The sequence below is a fragment of the Mastomys coucha genome, unplaced genomic scaffold, assembly GCF_008632895.1.
Source record: "Mastomys coucha isolate ucsf_1 unplaced genomic scaffold, UCSF_Mcou_1 pScaffold9, whole genome shotgun sequence".
NCBI classification, from domain to species: Eukaryota; Metazoa; Chordata; class Mammalia; order Rodentia; family Muridae; genus Mastomys; species Mastomys coucha.
The window spans coordinates 35,198,228-35,220,971 of record NW_022196915.1 but is presented as its reverse complement, the minus strand read 5'-3'; the positions used below and the strand labels follow the sequence as shown (position 1 = coordinate 35,220,971).

The 22,744-nt window shown below is 43.3% G+C and overlaps 1 protein-coding gene across 4 annotated transcripts in view; it reads right to left on the bottom strand.

Annotated features, from left to right (window-relative positions):
* Positions 1-1,838: 1,838 nt before the first annotated feature.
* The window catches only part of Tmem260 (transmembrane protein 260), a 67,920-nt gene continuing 47,014 nt past the window's right edge, over positions 1,839-22,744 (bottom strand). For 2 of the 4 annotated variants that reach the window (XM_031363085.1, XM_031363087.1), the window contains 6 exons: positions 19,710-19,881; positions 15,977-16,125; positions 10,588-10,764; positions 8,752-8,805; positions 6,794-6,884; positions 1,839-4,049 (listed from right to left, as the gene is read on the bottom strand). In XM_031363085.1, coding sequence (XP_031218945.1) covers positions 3,795-4,049; positions 6,794-6,884; positions 8,752-8,805; positions 10,588-10,764; positions 15,977-16,125; positions 19,710-19,881 — 898 coding nt within the window. In that variant the 3' untranslated portion in view covers positions 1,839-3,794. Of the gene's footprint in view, positions 4,050-6,614; positions 6,697-6,793; positions 6,885-8,751; positions 8,806-10,587; positions 10,765-15,976; positions 16,126-19,709; positions 19,882-22,744 lie in introns of all 4 variants that reach the window. The other 2 variants (XR_004116541.1, XM_031363088.1) reach the window with 2 other exon arrangements.

The window sequence follows — 22,744 nt, the reverse complement described above, 5'->3', positions numbered from 1 at the left end:
CAATGGCCTTTTCAAGATTCATCCAGGTTAGCGGGCTTCCCTACAACCAGGTAAGCCCATTGCACCACTCTCTGGGCTTTGAAAGGTATCACCCATGCTGATTCAAATCAAACAGGCCTTCGGAGAGGCCTGGCAATGACGTCTTCATTGAGCGCAGCGCGGCTAAGCCTCCACTCCTTGTTTGCTCTGCAGGGTTGTGCCAAGAGCTTGGCTTTTAATGTTCCCAGCATCCTTGGAAACCTCACTTGTTTGGCGTGCCTGCTTAAGAATGGTTTTGCATCCACAACAGAACTTGGGGAAAAGTGAAAACGGTGTGAGTCTCTCAGGGGTCCAGAATTATTCCTTTTACCCTAGCCATAGCACTTGAGTAGTTCAGAATCTTATTACCTTATGATAGTGCATTTGTAAAATTATATCAGAAATAGAACAAAAGGATTTGCTGTAATAGGATTCGTTTTTTTTAACCTTTGAAATTGAAGTGGTTTTTTTTTTCCCCTGAATATTAAAAGCACTCATTTTAACTGCTGACGGATATTAATGGGAAGTATGATTAAGGAGTCACAATGTTTAACTTTTAATATGTAAATATAAAAATCTACTCTTCATATCCTAATCTGATGACACCGAGTTATCAGCAGAGTATAATAACTTAACCCACCCCACCCCCAACCTGGCTTTAATTAAATCTCTTAATGGCTAAACATAGCTTGATCATCAGAAAACACTGAGACTATGAGCAAAGTAACATCTACAAACTCTATTGTAAGCTTTCACATTTTTGAATAAATTATAATGAATTTTCCTTTATTTTGGCTACAATTTGAATAACAGAACAAAACATGTATTTTTTTTAAAAGGTTCTTTTAAAAAACAAGAGGGACTAAGCTCTAGTAACTGCGCATGCTCCCACAGCAGGAAGCAGAGAAGGGTAGGAAGTAGGGCGTGCTCGGTGCTTTGCTAGTGAATGTGGCAGCCGCAATGCCCTTGTACTGTGCCCTCTGGTGTGGACTGGCCTCAGGGTCCAGGCAGCAGGGTACTGTACTGTGTGGAGAGACAGACAGCTCTGTTGGCTCCTACTTGCTCCTCAGGCTAACCTCCAGGCAGAAGTTGGCTTTGTGGGGTTCCTGTATATCTGCCAACCCATAGCACACCAGGGACGAGGAGGGGGATGCTGGCCAAATCCTGTATAAGAAGCCATCTCCTCACGCCCTCCTCAGCCTTGGGGGCTGGACTGAAGGGAGCCCTTTATCTGATTTTATGCTGTTATGCTCCAGCCAAGGAAAAGCAATAGCAAGCAAAGGAAAGCAACTTTAGCTTCACACAGGAGAAAGGAAAAGATTCTTCCAAAAAGCTGACTGGGAATGAAGGCGAGACGAGGCAAACCATCCTTAAATACTAGTTCCATTTGAAATTTTTTCATTTGCTGATGGCTTTAAGGAGTTTAAATAGTTGTGGTGATTTTATCTGTCTCACACTATATATATATATACATACATATATATATGTATATATATGTGTGTATATATATATATTATTGCTTTGTCAAAGAGGTCTAGTGTCGCTGCTGGACAAGTATCAGATAACCTATGTGCCATGTGCTAGTAATACTCATGTGCAAAGCGCACACAGCAGCAGACATGCCTGTACGCTGATACACATGAAAAGGTGTTGTCAAAGAGGCCTTGCTTGCTGCTTGTGAGGCTACACAGAAAATGTTCCTTTTAAGAAATACTGTGTGTATGTATAGATTCTCAGATGATAATCACTCATACAGAAGGATGTTCAGAAACAAACATGGCCAGCACACACTCAAGAAATTTTTCTGAACCAAGAAAGGCTTTATGAAGAAATGCTTGGATTTTATTGTCCTTTTCCCCTAGAAAAGGGAAAGTCATAACCTTCCATAATTTCTTTCGAGTGGATAGCCTTAGACAATTTACCAGTGCTTCCTCTGATTCTCACAGCACACTGAGCTCCAACAGGTTTTTGTTTTAAGGTGAACCAGGTTTCTGGCTCTTCCCTGTGGAGAAGTTACTTTCAAGTCAGTGAAAGTTCTTGGCCCATGATTAAAAGTCTTTGCCAATTAGTACTCAACAACTTCAATTCAGTTTTTTCTGGTTCAAGATGAGCAGGAGCCTAATAAGGCTGTGATAAAAGGGCAAAAGGCACCGAAGCCAAAAGCGGATTAATGAGCTCCTCCATGTATTTGTCTTCCTAACAGCTGAACTGTTACAACTATTGACACTCTTCAAAAGGTTCCGCTCTGAACCCTGTCCAGGCACTGCAGGCTCCAATGGACATCTTCAAATCCAGAGAATGGAGGAGCAAGAGCTTCCCCTGTGTGATGCCAAAACCAACAAAGCCCCATGGATCAGGTAATGAAACTTCAGCTTTTCCCCCTTTGAGATTTATTTACTGGCAGCTGACAAGGGGCAAATTCAGCTCGAATTGTGCAGTCAAGGCCCTGTCAAGCTTTTAGAGGTACCCTTGTCTTGAAGCACCTTCATGACTGGCATTTCACTCAAAAGCCCTCGGCACTGGTCCTTAACAGCTTATGACATCACAAAGGACACTCCAGACAGATGCCTACATGGCATCCTGCAGCATTTTAAAAGAGAATTAGTGGTTTTAATTATGGTCGTAGTATGAAAGGGAGCCATGCAAGCTCCACGGGAGACCTTTGATCAGACCCTTTTGCTAGTACAATGCCACGGAACTGTGACTATTCCTGGTCAGGGGCCTTTTCTTGCTGAATGACTCACCAGTGATCTCTGAATGCAGACAAGCTTCTAGCCCTCCCTCTTCATTAGTGAGCATTTCTATACAGGGGCCTATATAGTGCTCGGAGTCTAGGAGCTATACAATCAGGGGGAAAGAATCCCTACAGATTCTGGCCTCTACTTAGGAAGTGCTGAAGGACTCTGAGTGACTTTATTCATTAAAACAGGTTGCTATTAATTAACTGTCATAATAAAATAAAGAACTATTATTATTTGCATTTCTTGCTATGTTCTCTTAAGTAATATGTATAAAAGATGCCTGAAACAGAAATGAATTTATTGAACGACATCCTCACCCCCACTCTCGCCCACGCCCTTTTGTTCATCTGGGCAGCTACTTCCTAATTACTGGATCTAGATCTGTGAATCCAAAGAGAAGGACAACATAAATATGAAATTAATTAAGGACATATAAAATGCCTTTTTAATTTGCCCATTTCTGCAACAGAAATGAGTGAACGTGATGTTAGCTTTCCTTTTTAGGGGCTGAAGTACTAAGATGATAAAACTCAAGGTTAAAAGAAAATCAGATACTTGGTATATAGTATAAAACTTAAGACTAAAATAATTATAGTTAACAAAGAAAACAGGAATTGTAATGAGGTATATAACAAGAATTGTTGTTTTAGAAACTATCTCACTTGCAGGAAATAGAAAATGATTTTGGTCTGCAGTGAGTATTTCTTAAGAATTTACCTTTGCATCCCAATAAACATAGGCAGCGTTTTAGGTCTGTGGAGACAGTCCCTTCTCAGCTAGAACCTACATTTAGTCAGATCTGCAGATGTTTTTGAATGCTTCTCATGGAAATGCTAATTTGGCAACATGAGATAAACACGATTTTGCATATGTTTCTTTCAGCCATTAACTTTTTCTGCTGCACTTGATACTCATACCCAGGAGATAAATGAGATTCCACTTTTCTGACGCAGCTTCTTTACTTGAAGAAAAACTTCTTGGACTTTAGAAACTTTGGAAGCAGAGCGGTGAGCAGAGCTACCACACTTTGCTGGCTCAGACCTTTTTTATATTTCTTAGACTTTGTAGTTCTCTTCTTAGATGCCTGAGAGCAGCTATAATGTCTGCTTGCTGTGGATCATTTTGTGCTTTCTGAGTGTAGAGATGGAAATGTCTGATGGTCTCAGACAGGAGGACTTCAGGGTCTACGCCAGTCTCTGGGAGACGTAGCATTCGCTCACAGGCGATGGCGTAGTTCTTGTGCCAATTTACTGGGTGTTCCTCTTGCAAGTACACAAGCTCCTTATAAAGCTAGAAGACAGCAAATATTGGGATTCCATTGGTATCTTGGTGAATTTTCTCATTTCAAAAACAGAAAACAGAGAAGAATTAATAACACAAGGAAAAAAAATTCAAGCAGCCTACAGTAAAAATCTAATCATTGCCAGGCCATGCAGAAAATGCAGGGATGCTGCGTAATTACTGCAGTGGCAGGAGGCAAGCGTGCTCCATCTGAAACTGCTTCTGGGGCTTCGGATGCTGCAGGACCCGAGACACACTGTGTCAGGACAAAGTGCTCTTCCTCCAGGAGGATGTTCTGGGAAAGGATTTAGTTCTAACTGGAGGAAAGCTATTTACTCAACAGGCCGAGTGGCTAAACCTCTAAATTTAGCTGCTGGGGAGGGGGTGGGGGGAGAATGCAGCTTTCTTTAGTAGATAGTGTAGAGAAAAGAACTTGGCAGAATTAAAGTTCTGTTTCACATTATCTATGTGGATTTCTCTCTACATGAAACAATAGTAGCATTAGCAACAATACCATCCAAATAATCCCATTGTTATCAAGAGTTCCCTAAAAGGACAACACTGAAAGTCTCCATAGCACCCTACAAGTCACCACCTCAACAGCCAAATCCTTGCCCATAGACACTCGGAATCTTGGATTTCCCAACTGCCGAGATGGAAGAAGCAAGTAGAATAATAAATTAAAAAGAAAAAAAATGTGTGTGTGCTCATGCATCCACGTGGGCATGGGAGCACTACAGTGCACATATGGATGGAGTTCAGAGGACAACTACGGGGAGTTAGTTCTATCTTTCCACTTTGTAGGTTCTGAGGATCAAACTCTGTTCATCAGGTTTGACAGCTGAGCCACCCGCACCAGTGGTCTAGAATTTTTGATATTGAATTTTCCAGAGGGAATGCATCAATATTTAACAAGGGGTTAAGTAGACACTAGTTTACAAAATAGAACAAGATGCCTCCTCCCTTAGGAATGTCACTGTCAAGCTAGCCCTGGGTAACTAGGAGTTAGACTCTCAGGCTAGACCAGAGCAGTGGTCTTTTAACGAGGGCTGTGTTCACAATATCATGCAGTTGAAATGGACCAATTAGATCATCTCCTCCTTATCTCCTCCAAAGGAGGCAGATAAACGCCTACTGTAAGGCAGTGCTCTTGTCAAGAACTTCACAGCCTGTGACTGCCCTTCACAGATGTAATAACCCGGTCAGTCCCCATGCTCCTTTCAGAATAGTTTATTCCTGCACACTGATGACTCCCAGCTGACATTTAGGCTGCAGTAGGCCTAGACTCTGACCTCTTAGCTGCCAGACACAACTCTACAGGCTGCCCTTAAAAACTGAATCCCTCACTGTCCTTGAGTGGGTACCATGGAGGATGCTGCCTCTACCTCTGTAGTTGACTCCCCCTCCCTCCTTCCCTTTCTTGATCTACCATCTATTTGGCTAGCTCATCCTGATACTGCAGCATGGTACCTCATGGCATCTCTTCCCAGTGCTCAGGCTCATAGCACCTCTGTCCCATAGTGCCTCTGCCAGCACACAGAAGCATCACCTGTGAGTGAGGGGTGGATCATGCTCAGCATCCTTTCTGGAGCCTGCTGCCCTTGTGATAGCAGGGACAAAACTGTTTCTAACGCGTTGTGCAGTGTTGAGTAGGTGCTCAACAAATGCCGGGAGTGAAGAACGAATAAATGTGAGTTAGTGTTCAAAACCTAGGAGCAAAATGAGTCATGCTGACTGGGCATCACACTGCTCTAACTCAGCAGCAAGCGAGTGTACTGGCTGAGTAGAATCATGGAGCCCAGAAAGAGGGAACCTGGCTGCTCATACACACAGGGCTAAGCTCAGTGTGCACAGGCCCTTACCTGGATGTATGTATGCGTCTACTTGGCAAACTGGCTGACTTCTTGGTAGTGCCAGTGCTAATACTACCAGACTATCTCAGGCCAACACTAAAAACCATAGGAAACTAGAGCCTTGTCAAAACTGCGCTACCACAGCCTCTCCTCTGTGCCTTTCCTGACGAGGGTGTAGCCATGTCTTCTAAAGGTGTGATGGGCTTCCCAAGGCTAGCTAGGAGACAAGACTCTTTCTGTAGCTTATCTGTTCTTAGGACTCCTATCATTTCACATGTAGCCAATGTCAGGTTGGCACTGAGGTAACATGGCAGAGCTTGCTTTACTGAGAGGCCATTATGTAAGCTTCCTCCTATGCTGCAACAGAGAGCCATAGACACTTGCCTAGAAACCACAGGTTTACTGTCCTGCACCTGAGATAAGAGGCTGAGGCGTCGGCAGGGCATCACTCCTTCTGGAGCTCTGGAGAATCTATTCTTTCCCTTTCCAGTTTCCTGACCCTTCTGCACCTGTAACTAACAGTCCTTCCTCCACCTCCGTGGCTAGTGGATACCTTTTCCAACTCTCTCCTGGCTTCTCTTTTGGAAGGTCCCTATGATCATAGTGTACCAAACAGGCTAATCCACCATAAGCTTGATCCCAGGTCCTTTAACTCAATGGACACGGTGCCCTCTGCCACAGAAGGCCCAGGCACGGTGGGGGAGAGTGTCATTCTACTTACCATGACCCCTAGCTTCAACACTGTTTATGACACACAACTGAGTGTTCCCCCGTGTGTACTGCTTTATAATGCTCAAGACAACCTGGGTGTGAGAGGGTAAAGATTCTGTTGCATGCCCTGCCTCCACCCCAGGCGCTTCCACCTCCCAGTTGATACCCTGAAACAAAACTGAAACGTACTTTATAGGCATGAGTGTAGAGTTGTGTTTTCACATTTGCAGGAACCCCGGTAGACTCAGCCAGGCTAAAGATGAAGAATGGAGTCTTCATCCTGGGGGTGGGGGAAGAACCCTCATTAGAATCATCAAGACGGAGAATGGACAATTTTTTTGTGTGTGCATTCTTCACTTTCTCATGTTCATGGAAATTTACTTTGAACCAACAGCAATCCAAAAGCGCCCCCCCCCAAAGGATACAGCAGCACTCACACTCAACACTAAAGCCCTCACAGGGGCACTCACACTCAATACTTCTGGGGAAAGGGTTCATATCATCACTGTGTGGTTCCCTGCAGATGCCCGTCACTGTTACGGAAGAGCAGTCAGAGACAGGGAGTGTTGCTGGCCTTGCCAGTACATCCCTAAAGGTGCCCATCACCAGTGGCAGCTTCTGTCATGGGAAACCAGTTCCTCAAAAAAGTGCCTAGACCTTCTGAGCACCCAAACATCCAAATTGCATTCTGCACACCAGTTAAATCAGTACCTGCCCAGATAATGTCCCACTTTCTTCCTTTATGTGATGCCTCCCAGCTTTCCCAGATTCAATCACAGCGAACAACTGTGCAGAGAATCTTTGTATCAGATCTTCAATGCAACTATTTGCCCCTGTAACTAGACTGGCAACTTTATGCCATTTTCTAACTTTTTCAAAAAGCCCTCTGATACAAACTACACTACAGCTATTTTGCAATCTTTATATTGGAGCTATGTTTCTTTCTTTAAAAAGATCTTTATTACATTTATTTATTTATTTATTTAGGGTGTGTGTGGGAGCAGGGCATGGGGCTACACATGCTACAATGCAGAAGTCACAGGACAACTTGCAGGAATCAGTTTTCTCCTACCATGTGGGCAGTGAGGACTGAACTCAGGTTGACACACTTGGAGGCAAGTGCACCTTTATCTGTTGAGCCATCTTGCTGGTCCAAGGAGCTATAATTCTTGGTAATTCTTAATAAATCTCCATACTTATACAAGTGCTTTATACCCTAACTCTACTCTCAGAAGATAATCTGGCACAGATTGGACATCAACATATTTTTGCAGAAGCAAGAACTCCATATGTGTGAGAGACCCTGTTCTATACTGTCTAGGACTTTTGTATTAATGTTCTGGCCAACGTTTGCTTTGTGTTGGTTTTATCTTATTTTAATTTTTTACCTTTATTTCTTTTGCATCTGTGTGAGCCCGAAAGCTGTATCTTGAATGTGGGAAGCAGAAGACAATTTATAGAAGTTGGTTCCAAGGATCAACTCAAGTCACCGGGCTTGGCAGCAACTGCCTCTACCCTTTAAGCCACCTTGCAGGCTCCTGTTGATTGATTATTTAAAATAATGACAGGGACCAAGAAAAGCTGCAGTGCCACCAAGAAGCGGCCCTTCTGGAACAGCATGCCTCTCTCTGTGAGTAGTTACAGTAGCGGGTGATGTCTTTTCATGTAGTCTACTGTGACAAACTGCTCCATGAGGGCAGGGACTGTGTCACCTTTGTGTGTAGCTTCTGGCCTGGCAGACCGCCTGGCCTCTGGTAAGTATTAGTTGAGTGCTTTAATGACAAACTGGCATAGCACAAGTGAAGACATGGCTACAATGCCTAATTATAGAACAGAAGCACAGGACTCAGAAGTGCCTTGGGGAATCAATGAGCTTCGGACTCCATCACTGTCATTAAGTGCCCTTGGAAATCTGTCTGCCTCCCTCTTTTATAAAATGGAGATAACAGAGCTTCACAGGTTATTATGAAGATTATTAATATTACTATGTATTACACGTGTATAATAATACAATATCTTGAACCAAATAGCTGTTTTGAAGTTATTTTTATTCCCACTCATCCACGGTCTCAGAAGGAAAAGTACCATGGGCTATTTCTTTGCCATATTAAAAACAGGCTGCAAATAACAAAATGTAGATAGCTTACCTTGCTTGCCACATCTCCTCGTTGGCCACTGATTCCCAAGAAGATGGATCAAATCTGTAGGCCCAAGGAAAACAGTATCCTTCGTCGGTTACACTGCAGCATGATACACAATAACTGCTTTATAGTCTTACAACCACTAGAACAGGCTGGCCCTGGGTGTGCTGATGGTAAGGACACCAAAGCTTTGCATTTTAGTAGGTGCCTCAAGGGGCAGAGGACAAAGGGGAAGAGGCTGCAGGCAGTGGACAGCTGTTCCTGAGGCACAGGGCTCATCAGAGCACAGCCAAGAGCTGGTGTGAAGAGAGGCTTCACTAACCCCTACTGGGCTATAGGCTGCTTGAAGAATTCTGGCCAAACAACTGCGAGCCAGAGCTTTATAATTAAAAATGCGTAATAAAAATTAAGAAATTTATAATTAAAATTTCTTATCAAGTATCTGTTTAGAGAGAATGGTGCTAAGGAACAGGTGGGGGGGAGGGCGGCGCACGAGCGCACCTGTTGCAATCTTCATGGCTATCTGAAGAAAGTGCAATTTTTTTTATTTTTTATTTTTTTGAGAAAGGGTCTCACTATGTAGATCAGATTGGTCTTGAACTCAAATCCTTCTGCCTCTGCCTCTTGGGTGCTGGGATTTTAGGTATGTGCCACCACAGCCAGTTGGTTGTAACTTTCCAACTTTTTCTTATGAATCAAAGTGAGTTACCAAGCTCTTGCTGTTATACAATGTGGTGTTGTTTCTCATTGTCTCAAAACCTTTCATAGTGCCTGTTAATATGCTCTTTCTTCTTGTGCCTGAACTATAAACGATAGGTTATCTAATACTAAATAATCCAGTAACATAAAATACTTTTATTTAACTGTGTGTATGTGGGTATGTACATATGCGTGCAGGTGGCTGTAGAAGGCAGAAGAGGATGTTGGGTCCCTGGCACTAGACTTACAGGCAGGTCATTATGAAGCCACTGCATGTGGGTGCTGGGAACTAAAACTGGGCTCTTTGCAAGAGCAGAACAGGCTCTTAACCAGGCTCAATAACGCATAATTTAAAAAATCAGGTAACAGGGTTGATTTGTTTCGATGGACTTATTTTCCACATAGGTAAGGGCAAATTTATATAAAATTTTTTAAGAAGAAATTAATAATGCCCTAACCAATATAACAAGGTTGATGACAGACAGCCATAGAAAAGGTTCTCAGACTCAGCCTTCCTTACAGAGACTGTCTGTCTTTCTGCTCTTGTGCAGGAGACTGAATAAGCCATCCCGACCACATGCTAGGGAAGTGCTACACCACAGAGCCACATGCTGAACTCATATGTGCTCTTGAAGCAGGAACACGGCAAGTTCACTCTTGTGGAAATCGTCATGAACAGAAGAGTGCCCTGTAAAGCTTAGCCACAGCACACCAGTCCCTTCCACGTGCAGGGTGATTAAAGTACAGGCCGCTGGGCCATGCTGTGTCATGGCCTAAAAACAGAAGACGCCATGCATCAGAGTCTCGGGGAGCCCACTCATCTTCCCTCGGATTTCCTAGACAGGAGGAAGAGAGAGACCATCTCCTTCTGTTCATGCCTTGTGCTTTGTTGTGAGCAGAAGATAACTGATTAAAAAACAAAGCCAAAAAATTATGAGGCATCTCAAGAGCCAAGTGTGGTAAGACAGGCCTTGAACCCCAGCACTGGGGAGGCTGATGCAGGAGGAGCTCGAGTTCGGGGTCAAACTGCATGGTGAGAATTTGTCTCAAAAACCCAAAACAACAAAAAAGGGTATCTCAGAATGTAGCCCTTTTCCTAGTCAGACACACAGAACTGACATCTCCGTACAAAGTCGCTCAAACCTTCCATATGCCTCAGTCCAGTTATAGATGGCTTTTGTGCGTTCAATCCACTCCTCTGGGTTGAATACAATCTTTGAAGACACCAATTTGTCACAAGATCCCCATGGCCAGAGTGAATAGTTCTTTTTCCACGTAGGGTCACCTTCATGAATTCCTATGCAAACAAATGTTTCTTTTCTACCCAAAACAGAAGAGCATACAATTCTAAATGTTACATTCCTTTAGTTCACAGAAGGTCATTTTGGAGTTCATAAGCCTTAGTTATTTATACACCATTTGTGAATATGCTCGTTTATTTAAATCTCTCTTAAGTATAGTACATGAAATTTATTTATTGTAAAAACAAAACAAAACACTACAGGAAGGCGCAAACTGGAACAGATGAGACCGGTCTTCCTGCCCCTCACCCAAGGCAGGACCTTATCAGCAGGGACTGGGTGGCGCTGCGGCACATGTAAACAAATGCATTCGTTGATATCCCTTCTTATTTAACAGGTAGAGTTATAGGTCCTGGTTGGCACACAGCCATTGGATTTCACTGTCTCTTGTCATTTTTGTGCATATTATTTGCATTTGTAAGTCGCCCCAGAAGCCTGGAAGCATCCTGAGGAAAGGCTCCCCGCATTAACTCTGAATGCCACACAGCACGAGGAACACATAATAAATACTGCCTGGAATTAAATTAATCAGATTTGAATAACTGTTAGGAACCTTAGAGCCTATGAAAGTTAGAAACAGAAATGGCTTAAACAATAGCTTTCTTCCAATCCGTGGTTGTTAAGTAGAAAGAAAAAAAACGGAGCACCGTATTTTTGAAAGTAAAAGGCTTGGGTAACTTTGAAAGGAGACAATGGGAGTGGAGATCTTACATTTTCCCCTCACTCCTTTCTGCCTCTATGATGTGGGGGAAAGTTATTTAACTTGCTGTGTCTTCTCATCTGCCTGGTAGCTTAGGGCTGTTGAAAGTTACATCTGGCATCTGGCATGCAGCTCTACCTCCAGTGGAACAGGTCACTCTGGGGATGACAGTTACATTCAGCCGCATTAGGCCAGGCTCTGGGAGGGAGCCAGCAGCAGCCATCTTAGGGTCCTGACGAGAAGACCCAGGAAAGAACCCAGATCCAAATCAGCAGGGCTCCATCCTCTCTCTCCTTCAGCACTGAAACAAGAGGGAGGGACAAAGGCAGCTCCCAGTTTTCAAGTCCAAGAAATAAGAAAGCGGTCTGAGGCTGGAAGACGGGGGTGGGGGTTCCCTATCCTCAGGCATGGAATATTCTGGAGTTAGCAGCGGTGTGGGTGTGGTGGCAGTAGTGGTGACTGGGTAGGAACCCCAAACCCTGAGTTCCAGGAGCAGAATGAGCTCAGTCTGATGCCTGATCTAGATAGAGTTTCAGGAAGGAAGGACGTGGCTGAAGATGAAAGCTTTTTTTGCCCAAAGTACCAAGAAAGTAGGCCCTAGGGAACTGGAAAATACTGGGGTGACTGAGCTACGAGTTCACCGTGCCATGGAATTCTGGCTCCAAGTGGGGTTTACATAATTGTCCAAAGAGCAAACCATACTCCCTAGGACTTGGACAGACTCTAGGCAATGAAAAGTGATCAGGCAGGGATGTGGGGTGAAAAATAAGCCCAAAATGTCCTAGGTTTTACTGGCCAAAGAAAAAAAAGACCAAAAATGTTTAAGGGTACTGGTGCGTGTTCTGGCTTTAATCTTTCTCCTTTTGTATTGCAGCCTCCAGGAAGCTGTGAGGAGTCAGACCTTTAAGGTGTGCCCTGAACGCCAGCTCAGACCCCAGAGTGGAGGAGCGCGTGAACACCCTGTGGGTGGGACAACTGGACTGGCCCAGTCACCCCACACAGTGCCTCATCTAATAAAAATGTATCAACCCCTAGAGCAGGACCCTCAGGGACAGTCCTTGCCTGGGACCCGTCTTGTTACACACAACTCCACACTTACTTCCTCTCTCTTGAGCTCTAACCTATAATAAAACTCAACCTCTCCATTATCTGTGAAGTTCATCCCATGAGTCTGTGAGACAAGGGACCCAGAAGCCACTGGCCTGGGAGGCTCTGGTGGCTGTGGACTGTCTGTGGACTGTCTGGTCCTTGTTGAGGTGAGAAAGCCTCCTGCACACAAGGACTCCTGCCCCACCCCCACCCCCCAGCACACACAGGCAATTCCTAGTCACCGAGAACATTCTTTACTGAGCCTTGCCTCCAGCCCTCTTTTTGCTATGGGACAAGGTTAAAGTTATTCCTGCTAGCTTTCAACTCTCTCTGTAGCCTGGACTGGTACTGAACCCGTGATCTTCCTGCCTCAGCTTCCTCCTGGGATTACAGGCTCTCAGGCCCAATCAGTCAACAGTCTGAATGGTTTTCAGGCTACCATCACACTGAGTAAAGCACAATGGTCTCTAGGTTACACCCTGACTTCATTTATATGATACCCTGGAAACAGTGGAATCACAGAGATGAGGAGTGGAGCACTGGCAGCCACAGTGAGGCTGTGAATGCAGCTTGGCTATACAAGCGCATTTGCACTAGACTATCCTGTATCCTCACTGTGGGATGCTACACACAAGTGTACACATGTCAGAGCTCACAGAAATGTGTGCCTATTAAAAGTCTATTTTAATGAATTTTTTTTTAAAAAAGTGATCAATAAATTAGCTTCCTTCCTTAAAAGTATGTACCAAGGGAAACATCGCACAATGGCTTAGCAAGTGCCATTAAGCCGTTCATGTCTTCAGAATCCATCATTTCTTTTTTTGGGGGGGGGTGGGTTTCGAGACAGGGTTTCTCTGTATAGCCCTGGCTGTCAAGACCAGGCTGGTCTTGAACTCAGAAATCCGCCTGCCTCTGCCTTCCAAGTGCTGGGATTAAAGGCGTGCGCCACTACCGCCCAGCCAGAATCCATCATTTCTTGTCTGAGTGAGATGCTTATATTCTAATTACTATCAGCATAGTTTTTTTTAAAAAAAAAACTATTTATTTTTACTTTATGTGTATTGGTGTTTTGCCTGCATGTATGGCTGAAGGTGCCAGATCCCCTAGAATTGAAGCTACAGACAGTTATGAGCTGCCATGTGGGTGCTGGGAAATTAAACCAGGTCTTCTGGAAGGGCAGCCAGTGCTCTTAACTAATGAGCCATCCCTCCAGCTGAGTATAGTTTATTAACAGTGTTCTAACATGCTAGTACTCTTTACCCTAATTTAAAATTCTACCTCCTCCACAAAGACTAGCTAGATACAAAAGGCTCATAATTTTAGTATAGTTAAAAATTAGAAAGTATATCAAGTATTACAGGACTCTATACTACACTTTTACTTTTATGAAACACTTTTAATGTTTGATGTTTCGAGTCATATTTTCCCAGTATTTAAAGATACCTTATTCTACAATGAACACACACTACTTTTTAAACGTTAACAACATTAAAATCAAATAACAATAGGCAATACTGTTTCTGAGACCTCTGTTAGTCAAAAATATTTAAAAAATGTTTTGGCCCAGAATGCTTACCATCATAACAGCAAAAATCTAGAAACAATAAAGAGTGTTTTAAAAAGATTTTATCTATTATATGTAAGTACACTGTAGCTGTCTTCAGCCACACCAGACGAGGGCATCAGATCTCATTTCAGATGGTTGTGAGCCACCATGTGGTTGCTGGGATTTGAACTCATCATGACCTCTGGAAGAGCAGTCAGTGCTCATAACCACTGAGCCATCTCTCTAGCCCCAACAATAAAGAATTTTAAAAACATAAAAAGTTGTTAAATATCCATTTTATAGAAGCCTAAAGGCTACAAAAAGACGGTGACAACATTTTACTGATTACATAGACAATGCTTATGACACGTGAGGTGAAAGAAATGGGATTATATTCTCCTTAAAAAGACACCAGATATGCGGTCACCTGGACATGTGTACATAAATAACTGACTTATGCTAAAGACAACTAGACTTCAAAGCCAGGTGATTAAATAACAAGAGCAGTGTCCTTGACAGCATTTCTGTAGTGTCTCATTTCCCCGGGAGCTGAAACATTTCTACAGTATTGTTCTTGGAACATCTTAGACTCCCATTTCTTTTTCTTTCTATGTATACATTTCATGTATGTGTGTCCTGTGTGAGAGGGTGACCATAAGCTAGAAGAAGGTGTTGCATCCCTCGGATGTAGAATCAGAAGAGGACATTGTAAACTGGGAGTGGGGCACTGAACTCAGGTCCTCTGGAAGCCCTGAGCAAGCACTCTTCCTGAGGTGTGGCTCAGCCACATGTATTCAGTAGGCACACATGGCATGTTCCACACTGGCTAGTGGCTGGGTCCATTCACATCACTGTATACAGCCAATTAGTAGACATGGTCCACTTGGATTTGAAACTGAGCCTCACTTATCTTTTTATTGCCAGGCCTAACATGAACTATAACAGAGCAGATATCTGAAAAGTCTTAAAGCTGAATTAAATAAAATTCACAAAAACCCATCAGTCTGGGCCTGCTAATGGCTCATTACATCTTACTTCTGGATGTAATAATTCAATGCTATTGTGGTGGCACATTTGGGTCCACTCCCTTTCTATTACTGTGAGCCACTGAAAACTAGCTCAGCAGCATACTGAAAACTACATTACTGTGTCTCTACCAAGGGACAATGTGACAATGAAATTTGTAAAAATTTTCTCAAGTCCTCTTCAGAAGAAAATAAACAAACAAACAAAAAACAGAATATGAAATAAATGCTTCTTTTTCAAGTCCTGGCCAGTCCCAAGCATCTCAGACAGAAGCAATAGATGCTTGGCCAGTCCCAAGCATCTCAGACAGAAGCAATCAATGCTCAGGTCTTAGCACATTCCTGACCTTACCTCCAAATCATTTTATGTTCTCAAGTACAGAATTCACAGTTCTCTTATTTTATCCTCAGCTAGTATAAACTGGAGGTGTTTTTCTTATTTATAAAAATGTTTTATCCTTTATAAAAATGCTTAAGCTATTTTTATATAGTGATTATTCCTGGAAAAAAAAATGCTTTATGCTTAAAAAGGGCCACAGTGCTGATCAGGAGGAACCTGTAATTGCTTGCAATTCACCTGCAATGATTTCAAGTAGGCAGGCACATCTCCAATTTCTCAGAATTGTGCTAAGATCTTATTTGCTGTTCTTGCTAATCTGTCTTTATTTTTCTTTTACTCAGAACAATACCATTTATTTCTGCCTGGCCTCATTTATACATAGATATTCAATTTAATTACAAAGATAATCTCACTGGTGATGGGGAAATAGGTAGAAAATTGGTCTTGTGGATGAGGCACACAGCTGCTTCAGAAACAATTTTAGAAAAGCTTCAGAGTTGAGAAAAGCTATTATACGAAAAGAATGCTTACTGTTTATTCATTTCAAGAAAGTGATAGAGATTGAATGTGACCATTCCACTGGGTAAGACTCCTTCCACAGGGTTCCACCGGTCCCCAGGAAAGTGTACTCCTGGCAGATGTCTCGCCATCTTGGGTAAGTACCACTCATAGGTCATCATCTGTCGGAAAGATCACACAAGGAGCCACGCCTCAGCGCAGGCTGCAAAGACTCAGGCTCACCAGCAGCCATGTTAAAAACTTGATACCCATTCAAGCAAACTGAGGAGTATGGCAGTTTCATGTCTTAGGAGATGACCACTACCAACAACCATCATCAGAACCTCCCCACACACTTGCCACCTCCCAGATGGTGGTCCCCAATCTTAGACCCAGAGAACTGAAGTTGATCTTCAGAACCAGTGCAGACATAGCCTTCAGAAGCCTCCCATGTCCCTGCCTCTGTACCTACCACTGGTATAGTTCTAGGCCTACTCCTCACTAGCCTGAGCCCCCAGGGGGGAAGAGACTGGACCTTCATCTCTGTGCACCTAGCACACTGCATAGCACACAACAGTGCTCCACTTGTTTTAGTTGTGGTTGAAATGTCTTTAATGGACAGACCAAATAACCTAGACAAAATACACAAATGTATCATTACTACCCTCTTGTCTTTTTAAGCATTGCTCACTTATAGTGGATAAGATATATAACTCTGCCCTTGAGAAGCTCAATCATATAATTAAACCTAGGCCCCAAACTGAAAACCTTTTTGGCTAAATAATCTGAATTTATTTGTAGTCTCCAATTAACCACACACCCTTATACATCTTTGTTTTTAATTTTGAGACAGGGTCTTGCTATGTAGCATAGGCTAGCCTTTTGTTTTGTTTTGTTCTGTTTGAGACAGGGCCTCAGTATGTCACCCTGGCTCGTCTAGAACTCTCTTTTTAAACCAAGCAGGCTTTGAACTGACAGAAATCTGCCTGTCTCTGCTTCCTAAATGCTGGGATCAAAGGCCTGCACCACCATGTCCAGATGGCTTCAAACTCTTGAGCCTCCTGCTTCTAGATTCTGAGTACTTACAGGTATGTGCCACCATACCTAGACTCACATGTCTTTTCAGTAAAATAGTTATCAGGAAAAAAAATCACTTTTGTTAATTGTGTACTTAATTCTGTATTTTCATAGAAAAGACTTCTACTTACATTCTGAATATGATCATTGTGCTCATGATGTGTTCATGAATATGAACTGTGCTCATGTTTTACTTACCCTGAATAAGTCATTAATTAACAAATGATGTTAATTTTAAATGCATATATTGTACAGCTCGAAGATTTTATTACCCAGTGGTTTCGGTACTTAGGGTTACTCAGATCAGTTGAGCAGCACGTTATAAACTTAATCTTCCACAGTTAATTCTCATAATAACCTTACTATAATTCTGTCAGAAACCATTGATGGCCCATTCAATAGATGCTACCTTCTTTTTTGTAAATATACTCCTTATTGTGATCTATTTTCTCAGGCAGCAATGTGGTCAGGCGTAGTGATTCACCTTTGCTAGTGAATATTTTAGGAGTGGGTACCATGAATTGCTGGAGTCTGCAGGAGCTCTGAAAAGCATGTTACTCCCAACCAAGAGCTATGCCAGCAGGGCAAGAAACATCTTGCTTTGTTTTAGGATGTAAGGTTTGAAACTAGGCATCTGTGCTGGTTATTTTTTGACAACTGTACACAAACTAGACTCACTTGGGAGGAGGGAACCTCAGAGGAGGAACCCCTTCCATTGGGCCAGCCACTGAACTCATTTGTGGAACATTTTCTAGATTAGCGATTGATGTGGGAGGGTCCAACCCACTATGGGTGGTCCTACCCCTGGGCAGGTGGTCCTAGGTGGTAAAAGAAAGCAGAATGAACAAGCCGTGGAGTAAGCCAGTAAGCTGTGTTCCTCTGTGGTCTCTACTTCGGTTCTTGCCTCCCTCGATGTGATGGGACCATAACATATGAATGAAACAAACCCTTTGTCGAGTTGGTTTTAGTCAGTGTTTTATCACAGTGACAGAAAACAAACTATAACACCACTGACATCAAACTGTGTGCATCATCAGTCCTGAAGCCTTCTTTTTGGATCACCTTGTGACGTCAAAGTTTATGCCACAGTCTAAATTGCTCTTAGTTGTGCATTATAAGTACTCAAAAGTATCTTTGTATCTGTGACTAAGCAAACAGAAGTCCCCAGAGGAAGAACCATCAGTCCCACCGCACATCCGAGCGGTGACAGGATGAGATACCGAATCTGACTATAATAATCTTCTTTGAGATCCATGTTTCCAAACAGAGCGGCTGCTGCTTCACACAGCGCTTACAACTGTGGTGCACACCAAGTCACCAACACAGCATCTAATTCTGAGAATTAGACTCAGACTTGCCAGTCTATACAACTTACACACTGCTCACAAACTGCTTATATGCACAATGTGCAAAATCCCCACACAGGGCATCTGCAAACCTAGTTTCTTGAGGTTCCCATCATTTACGAATTGAGCGGGATTAGTCATTATTCCTTCATGATCCAGTTTCTCTTTTACCTAGGGACTACTTGAAAAACTGGATTTGCTCTCTTTTTGGCATTTAAGATTAAAATAATCAATCTTATAATTAAGTATAGTGTTTCGCTTTCAGATATTTGCTCTGTTTTGTAACTTGTTTCTGTCTTTTGAGACAGAGTCTTATGTACTTGAGGCTGGCCGTGACCTCCTGAGTAGCTAAGGATGACCTTTAACTTCAGACACTCCAGTTTCTCCTAAGTGCCAGGATTACAGAAGCCCACCTCCACACCCAATTTATGTGGAACTGCTACATTTTCAGTTCAGGAAAACCATTTTAATAGCACTTTTTAAAAAAGTAGTTACTTTTAAAACTTAATACCATGTATATAGGCATTTTGTCTGCATGAATGTCTGTATCACGTACAAGCCTCGTGCTTACCAGGAGCAGGTATTGGATTAGATGGTTGTGAGCTGCCACGTGGGTGCTGGGAATACAACCTGAGTCCTTTGGAAGAGCAGCCAGTGGTGGGCTTAACAGCGAACCACCATCATTCAGCTCTAGACATGAGTTTTTACAAGTCACCTCCAAACATAGTTCTGCCATAGAATCAATACTTTACATAAAAATTCTATAGCAGTATTATAACTAATAATTTCTAATTTAAGTGAAATGTTTATTCACATTTTTAAAATTTTCACCTAACTTAATTTTCATAGGTAAGTCAGATGCAATGTTTTTTGCTTGGTGAACTGACTAAATGTAAAACTCCAGTAGGCCTTGTAACCACTATTACTTGACTGTAAAGTGAAGGAAACATTGATAAAAACCATTTAAACGAGGAAGAAACAAGCTATAAACCAACCCAAAACAAACAGGACTGTGATGTACCCATTCTAAGAATGTATGGCCTGCGGTACACACTGGAAATCCTAGCATGTGTGAGGCCCAGGGGACTATGGTGGATTCCAGGCTACCTTGGTCTACACTGTGAGACCCTGTTAAAAGCAAAAAACAATTTACTTCCTCCACAGAAACCCACAAAAAGAATGATTATAAAAAGTATACTCAACCATATTTAAAAAAATAAGGCTTGTCTGTTTATCTACATGGGATCATACTGTTTGCCCAAACTCAAGCCACGGGCATGTGCTGCCATGAATGACACGGTTAAAAGTTGCTGTGTGAGTAGGATGTTTTTTCATACACTTACTTCTTGATCCACAAGTGAAACATCTGGCCTCAACCCCTCGCAGTAATGCAAGTAACGGAGAGCATTCCCCGGCAGGTCTCCTCTGAGTAGGATGATGGCATCCTGAGGCATGGAGTCCAGAAGACTTCGTGCAAACTGATCAATCACATTATTGGTTCTTTGGTCACAAATGCTGAATAAAAAGATTTTTTTCAGCTAATTAAAACAGAAGTCTATGTTTTTCTCTTCCTCCATGAATGTACACAGTGCTTCAGAGTTTCCTACTCGGCTCTAAGAAGGCACGTACACTTAGGCAGAACAGATTATGAGCTCAGTGGTTGGTTTATCTGTCTGTCTGTCTGCTTGCCAAAGTTTCCTACCCAGCTCTAAGAAGGCACGTACACTTAAGTAGAACAGATTATGAGCTCAGTGGTTGGTTTGTCTGTCTGTCTGTCTGCTTGCCTGTCTGTCTGTCTGAGACAAGGTTTCTCCAGATAGCTCTGGTTGCTCTGGAACTCACTCTGTGGACCAGGCTGCCTGGACGCAGAGATCTGCCTGCCTCTGCTTCCTGAGTAAAGGCGTGCACCACCATCCCCACTCAGCATCCTCCCAACTTCTTTAGAGGGTGTCAACTGAAACTAGAGGAGAAGGAAAAGCCCATTGTATGACTTCTATCAGTTTATAATCATGTCCATGAAGAGTCAAGTCTGCTCTCATGTGTAAGTAGTCCCATTTTAGTTAACAAGAGTAGTTTCTGACTACATAGAACTAAGGCACTTCCATCCTAATTCCATTGTGTGGATGAGACCACTGAGAAGGAAGTGGAGGTCCGTGTGCTGAGCTGTCGGCTGCCTGGCAGCTGTCCTCTCGTGCCAGTGCTAACTACTGCAGCAAAGTGCAAGAATGAATGAGCTTTCTGATGTCAAAGAAAAGGGGAACGAGTTTGCAGAATGCTCTGTGAAGGAAGAAGAGACCGTGAGAAGAAAAAGCACCACACCAAAACCAAACCAAACCACTTAATGGTATTCCCTGTAACTCCTTGTCTTTCTGTCCATCCCTCTGCCAGGCCGAGGAGGGGCCGAGTTCAACCAATAGGTTGGTATCACAGAGAAGCTCTTCTAGAACGGAGCACCTCCCTTCTCTTTGCATTCCACACAGCAATGGTGGTTTCATGCTTTGCTCATAACTAACATCTTGTCACCAAGAAAGTTGTGATTACTTCCATTCTCTGGAGGGTAAATAAAAGAAAAGACAAAAACCAACCAAACAAAACAGACAACCTGCCCAGCCTGTGCAGCGTTATCACTACCGCTGAGACTGGATACCCTCAAAGACCTGAACCAGAAGATGGACATGAAAGACTGAGACTGGATTGGATAAGGTGGGAACACATGCAGTTTAGAGACTTCTCTCTGGGACCATGGTGGGATGTACAGCTCATCTCACAAGATCTTATCCTAAAGAAAAAAAATAGAAAGTAAAAAAGTACTGGAAAAGGGCTCTGTGCCTGACATGGGACCGGCTCAGAGGGCGCTTCCATGGGTACGCCAGGCACAACCTGGGCAGCCTACCATCTAGAAAGCCCACAGCCCTCATGAGCCTCAAATCTAGTAATTGTTCCAGCAAGCAGGCCAGCTGAGAAGAAAAACAGCATTTTGTCATATTGTGTGACTCGAAGGGTGTGGCTGATCACTGTCTTGACAGAATCTGTTCTTAAACATCTGAGCTACCCTATGAGCAGAGGTCACGGAACATCCATAGGCCAGGAGACTTAATTTGGCCGCTACAGCCTGTAGGTTAGAGAGGCAGTTGTGGAGAGGTGGAAGGACAGACAGACATTGACAACAGATAGAGTAAGTGACAGGCGGCTCAGGCTGGGAAATGACAAGGGAGAGGGTGGGGAGAAAAGAGAGAGGGAGGGAGGGAGGGAGGGAACAAGCCTTTGTCAGGGATAGAACTCCCCAACAGAGTTGGATAGCTCTAAGTCTGAGGCTGTCAGGAGGTTAGAATACGGAGCTTCCTGTCTCTGTCCATTGCTATGGAGTCTGAGAACTCTGAGGCTCCAGGGTGGTACATGATACAGCTGTATCCCTCAACAGGGAGACACACTGAGAAAACTGTGAAAGTATGAAGGTAGGTCTCTGCCTGTGTTCCTGTCAGCGCTGTGGCCGCTTCACACACTGCCAAGACACATGGGAGACACTCCTGACTCCAGGGAATTTGATCTGGGGAGTCTTGGGGTGAGAGACCCTTCCAGAACACGGACTGCAAAGCCAAGTGTGGCCAGCAGAGGGCCCTGACACATAAAGAAGGAAGATGGCTGCCGTGAAGCCAGCTCTGGTGGACACTGGACCCTGGGTCAATGCAGAGTCCTCAACAGCCTGAGGAAGGGAGCACAGCAGCGTGTGAGTTTAAACCACCCTGCTCCAGTTCTCAAGGACACCCCAAAAGAGACTGATGTAATACCCCATCCCCCACCTGTGTGGCTCTTTTTTCCTTCATATTTAGTAAGATTTTTTACTGTATTTTAAGAAGTTTCAAATATTTTTAGTGGGCTGGTGAGATGGCACAGAGGGTAAAAGGGCTTGCTGCCAAGCCTGATCACCTGAGTCTGACCCCTGGTGTCCTAAGGAATGATGGAGGGATAGAACCAGCTCCTGCAAGTTGTCAAGCTGTAGCATGTCCATACCACCTCCCAAAGAGAAAGAAGATACACTAGAACTAAAATCTTTTTAAAGAATGGTTGAAAAATCAATGTTTTTATTTGTTATCCCCTTTAAATGTTCCTATACTTTTGTTTACATGTTTTTCCACAGGCGGCAACACATTTTCTTTTTCTGAGTTTATTTTTTTTCATCTCCACCATCATCTTCTCCCTCTGTTGATATCAGGAGTTTTTAAAGCACTCTCTTGCGTTTCTGTCCTCATCTCTTCTCATAGTTGCCTGTGTCTGTCCTGAGCCTCCTCATCTCTTCTCACAGTTGCCTGGTGTCTGTCCTGAGCCTCTGTCTTCATCTCTTCTCACAGTTGCCTGTGTCTGTCCTGAGCCTCTGTCT